This window comes from Nannospalax galili, unplaced genomic scaffold (assembly GCF_000622305.1).
Source record: "Nannospalax galili isolate Female #2095 unplaced genomic scaffold, S.galili_v1.0 scaffold513, whole genome shotgun sequence".
NCBI lineage: Eukaryota > Metazoa > Chordata > Mammalia > Rodentia > Spalacidae > Nannospalax > Nannospalax galili.
In genome coordinates this window covers 1,139,020-1,144,593 of record NW_008334861.1, presented here as the reverse complement: position 1 = coordinate 1,144,593, position 5,574 = coordinate 1,139,020, and the positions used below count along the sequence as shown (strand labels likewise).

At 53.4% G+C, this 5,574-nt stretch overlaps 1 protein-coding gene across 1 annotated transcript; it reads right to left on the bottom strand.

The window, feature by feature from the left end:
• Nucleotides 1-530: 530 nt before the first annotated feature.
• Nucleotides 531-5,263, bottom strand: Gpr50 (G protein-coupled receptor 50). The gene is made up of 2 exons (XM_008829488.2): nucleotides 4,996-5,263; nucleotides 531-2,411 (listed from the first exon to the last, which is right to left on the bottom strand). Exons 1-2 carry the CDS (start codon nucleotides 5,180-5,182, stop codon nucleotides 841-843), a joined length of 1,758 nt encoding a protein of 585 aa, XP_008827710.1. The 5' UTR covers nucleotides 5,183-5,263; the 3' UTR covers nucleotides 531-840.
• Nucleotides 5,264-5,574: the final 311 nt, after the last annotated feature.

Genomic DNA, 5,574 nt, shown 5'->3' with positions numbered 1-5,574 from the left:
GTGTATTGACCTTAGCAGCCATAAGCATGGCTTTTAGGGGAGGGAATTATTTATGCATGGATTGATTTCTGTGGAACTTCAAGAAAGAAAGTCCTGGTCAACAACTGAAAAAAAATCTAATCATTAGCAACCAAATCTATAAAAATCAGCACCGAAGTTTGAATTTACACAAAATACATTTTAGTATGACCTATCATTCCTCTTGCCACTTAATATCACAGGCATTAAAGTATATTTTATTAATAATTTATCAAATTGTGTTCTTCAGATATGGGTCATATTTTGCTGTTGAAATCTGGAAAAGAAACTTTCAAGTGCTTGCACTTTATCGTAACTACTTTTCTGACTGCCATTAAAAGTACAACATGGAGTTACACACGTAGAACATAAAGCTGTGCAGTCCCAGTCACATCACAGAAGTGGTCACCAAGATACACCTTGACCAGCACGGTGCATGCACTCCTCCCCCATCCCTAGGAATGGGAGAAGAAAGCAGGAGGCAGTGGGAATTTGGAAGATCTGAGGGGGAGGGGAATCAAAGTCACAGTTCAGGGATCACAGAGGACTGAAAGTTAACCATAGGAGAACAGAGAGTCTCAGGACCTCAGAACCACAGATGTCACACTTGGAAATTTGATCTCTAAGATAGCAAGAGTACACATGCACTTTCAAGAGTACAGGTTGTCAAGGGAGTATGCCCGAAAAGTGAATGCAACTTAACACCAAATCAAGTGAGTCCCTGTCCATGTGTCAGTCAGTGTGTAGGGGCAATAAAAGGAGATCACTCTAGACTGCGTATGCAGAGCAAACTGTACAGCGATCCACCCAAAAGAACACTTTTCAAACAGCCATCTCATCAGACACATCAGATTCAGAATCATCAATGAGCACAACCTGATGGTACTCACTGCTGGCAAAGGGGATTACAGTGGGGTCAGGAAGGGCAGCAGCAGCTGCTGCAGGCTCCGGTTGCCTGCCCCCCGGCCTAGGGGATGCAGTGACAGGACTGAAGGCAGAGATGCAGGGCTTGAGGTGGCCAAAGGTGGTCATCTCAAGGCAATAGGAGGCAGAGATTTCAGAGTGGCCAACAACAGTGGGTAGAGCTTGGCTGGTGGTGGCAGGCTCGAGATAGTCAATGACGGTGAGATCAGGGTGGCTGGTGGCTGGCCTGACAAAGCCAGCAGCAGGTGTAGGACAGCTGGTGGTAGTGGCAAGGCCAGCAGATACGTGATGACCAGAGATGGACTTGGAAGCGGCTTTGAAATGGACAGAGTCACCCTTGAAATGGACAGAGGCAGGCTTGAAGTGGACAGAGGAGGTTGGCTTAGGATAGACAGAGGTAGACCTGGGGTGGCTGGAAAGAGACCCATGGTGACTAGAGGCAGGTTTGCGGTAGGCAAAAGCAGACCTGGTATGTGGCCTTGGGTGGACAGAGACATGATCATGGTGGCTGGATATAGCATGACCAGGCAGTAGAACATTCCGGACGTTCAGCGGGGCTCCCCCCATGACAAGGCTGGCACGGGCATGGTCTTGTTCTCGGGCTTGATCACATTCTCGGGCTTGATCACAAGCACGGGCGCGGGCACGAGCCAGAGTACGGGCCTCGAGAGTCTCACGGATATCAGTGATGAGCTGAGAGAGGAACAGGATAGGGTGCCGCATAGCATGGAAGATGGCCCAGTATTCTCGTCGGAAATTCTCATTGAGGACACCATAGACGATAGCGTTCAGGCAGCTGTTGAAGTAGGCTATGCAGTAGGCTGCAAGATAAAGCCAGTTAGGGATCTTGCCTGCCATCTCCTTTGGACTGACAGCCACCAACACAGTGAGCACGTTGATAGGGCACCAGCACACTGCAAAAAGGAGGAAGATCACAAACATGGTTAGAAAATTGCGAACCTCAGCAAATTGGTTGTCAGGGTTTTGTCCAGCTGGGTCACGGGCTGCCAGCACTTTGATCCAGATTTTCATGTAGCAAAAACCAACTATGAGGAGAGGGAGGATGAAGTGGATGCAGACGATGGTCACAGTGAAGGCAGGGTTATTCATATAGTTGAAGATGCAGGTGTAGGTACGAGGATCATATTCAATGGTGCCAATGTAGATGTTGGGCAAGACAGCCAGGATGGTCATAACCCAGGTGACGACCAGGAAGATGCAGGTGTTGCGCAGGCTGAAGATCCGCTCATACTGAAGGCTGTGGCAGATGTAGCAGTAACGGTTGATAGCGATGGCCATGATGTTGAAGATGGAACCGACCACACTCAGCCCTGTGACCAACCCGACCATCTGGCACTGGAGCTGGCTCAGATCCCAGCCCCCAACTGACATGGCATGCAGCATCAGAGGGTAGGGGTAGAGGGCTACCAGCATATCTGCCACAGAGAGGCTGGCCACGAAGATGTTGCCTAGAAAACATGAGAGCAGGGAAAAGGGGGGAGAGAGACAAAAATCAATGGTTAAACTTCAGAAATCTTCCCCACAGAGTGGAGGAAAAGGCCAACTGGACTGGTGACAATTTAGAATTTGTTGTCTTCAAAAGCACAGTTTTCTTTTTTCCTTTTGAAGCAAGTCCCAGGCGATTCTAGCAGGTTTGGGACACCTGTCCTTCGCCCACCTTTTCCCTTTTCAATGCTGTCTTTGCTCTGAGAAAGAAGTGAGCATAAGACAGAGACAGACAGAGAGCATAAAAAAACCGTTGTGAGGACGCAGAGGCCTGCTGACGCCATTTTGAAGAAAAACAACTGCGCCACTTTTTCCACCCTGGAGGAGGGGGCATGGGAGAGAGTGGAGCAAGATGGAACCTTCCCGAAGCCGGAGGGTAGGGGCCAAGGAGAGATGCTGGAGGAATGTGAGACAGCCTAGACCTAAAAAATGACAACAACAGCAATAATAATGATAATAATGCATTAGCTATTGCCTTTTAAAGGAAAATATAAAGAGATCGTTCTGAAAAAGCTTTTGGGGCTTGTTCAAAGGGATCAAACTAACCACAGGCAGAACCCCATGAAATACTTACCACCCGCCAGGTACCTTAAGAATAAAACCTAAGGGTAGAAGGAAGCCCTGTAAAACCCACTCTGAGGTCAGAGAAATAGCGGCCAGTGGAAACCAGAAATCCCTGCAAGTGCAGGCTTCCTGGCTGTCAGAGCCAAAGCATCGTTCAAAAGTTCCCTCACGTGAACACTGACCCAGACTGGAACCTGCAGGGCTAAACTGGGGAACTGGTGTGGGGATTCCCCCACGCCCATTTCGAGGGGCAGCTGTACCAACTTTTTTTTTCTAATCTTGCACAAAAGCACAAGTAGCCAAGTGCGGGTGCACATGCCTGTTTCATGGGCACCACCCGGTTACTAATTAGCTTTAGTTTGGCAAAACGCTGCACTTCATCCCTGGCTAGGAGTAAGTGAGCGCTTTTTTAAAGAGCGCCAAGAGTTGATCTCAGTGCTTTCTACCAAAGGGATTTTTTTTTCTGGGGTTTTCCCTCCAAGTAATGAAAAAGGGCAAAAGCCTTAAAAATAAACCACAACAACCATAAAAACTTTTATTTGCATTACAGAAGAAAAGAGAAGAAGAAAGCAGGAGAAGTGAGCTTCCCAGGTGATCTCGCGTGTCCGTGGTTCTGCACCAGGTACCGTATTTAGAGTCAAAGGTGAGGTCCAAGTCCTGGCCTCAGGTTTCTGGGGTACAAAGGAAAAATCAGACGCACCCGCCGGGATATGAAAGAAAACTTTTAATGACTCTAGAGTCTGTCACTGCGTTTTGAAACGTGTGGTGTTTGTGACTCCTACTCCCCTTAAAGTAACTCCCCAGACGCTGCCCGGTCCCCTCCCCAGCACTGGGTTCGCCACGGTCCACAGGGGTTTGTTGTATGTAACCCTCCCGAACCGCGTCCAAGGCCACGGACACCTAGGCAGCAGAGACCCCAGGCGCCACTGCCACAGTCCCCCTGCCGGAGTGAAGAGTTGGGGCTCCATCTGCCCACCTCCAGTCATCCAGAACCGTCTCCGGTCCACCCAGAAAATCCGGGTCGCCGCTCTCCAGTCTGCGCTTCCTCTATCCCCACCCCCAATACCCCTACCCCTGCACAGGTCAGAGTGCGCAGCATCCTCCAGCACGGTCCCACTCCTATCAGCGCAGGCTGGCAAAGGGATTCCGCGCAGCTTCTGCATCCCACCGCTTTGCAATCAGAGTCCCTGGCCTCCCCTGAGCTCTCCCACCGCCCTCCCACCGTCCCTACCTGCTTCTGCCGCCTTGTCTAGACCCGCCAGAGCTTAGGCCGAGCTCCCGCGCCCCTCCGCCGACCCTCCCTGTGACCCCCCCGGTACAGACCTCCGTATCTCCGCTGCCACCGCCGTCGCTGCCACCGCCTGCAGCGTCCAGCCCGCCGCTCGCCGGTCTCCACCGCGCGCCCTGGGACCGGCTGACGGAGCTCGGTTCGGCGGGCTCAGACCTCCCAGCTCCGTACTCGGGCGTGGGATCTTCGCTCCGCCGCCGGGGAGCGATCCGAGAGCCCCCACGCCGCGGCGAGCGGGGTCTCCGCTGCCCTTAGGGGCGGCCGCAGCGTTGCGCTCCGCTCCCGGGAGCGCCGCCGCGGCCGCCGGGAACTTAACTTTCCCAAAGCGGGTCGCAACACCGCTGCTCCCTCTGCGACAGTTCGGCCCGCAGTGCCTCTGCGCGGCCACCCCTCCGGTGTCCAGCTCAGCCGGCTATCCCCCGGGCGGCCGCCAGACTCTCGGATCCTGTGCCGACTGCCTGTGTCCGGTCTCCGACGGGACAGGGATCGGCGGGGTGCCGCGCAACGTATGAACCTGGGCTTTGCACTTGGCTGCCCCAAGCTAATTCTCTGAGCTCCCCCGGGTACCGAGAAGCTCGAAGTTTATGGGACCCCCGCAGAACATCACCTCCACCGCCCCCTGGGCTTGCGGGGAATTTGGAAGCGGGATTTGCAAGGTTGCTGCCCGCTGGGTAGGGGAAGGAAGGGTGGCTTACCAGAATTTCGGAGCTTCTTGTTTTTCGCCACGGCTAAAATGACCATGGTATTGCCGATCAGGTCTGCGACAACGGTGATAACCATTGTGCAGAACATGAAGGTGATCAGTGCTGGTGGGTAGTCGGGCTTCGGCAGCTTGCAGCCGATACAGCCGTAGGGGGTAGGAACCGCCCGGGTAGGTCCCATGTTGCTGGTGGAGACCGTGATGATCCCCTGGCAAGCTCTGGATCAGCAGCGAGTCCGCACAGCGGCGGCGCAGCGAACACCTGCTCGGCTGCAGGGAGCTCCAGGAAAGCGTGGCGCTCTCGCCGAAGCTCTGCGAGCAAATGACAGCTTCCCACCCCTCGGCGTTGAGCTTTTAAAGCCTCAAGATGTGGCTAACCCCACCCCTAACCCCGCCCCCTGACCAATCAGAGCTCTCTGACCACCCCCGCATTTGTCACCACCTTTCCTTGGACAAATCCACTCCGAGGTGTTGTAGCCTTGCTTCCGACTGCCTTGTATGTGCTTCCCCTCCTCGGTAGCTGCCTCCTCCCAATCCCCCAGGTACCTTGCTTCGTGACTAGCTCAGTCTGTAG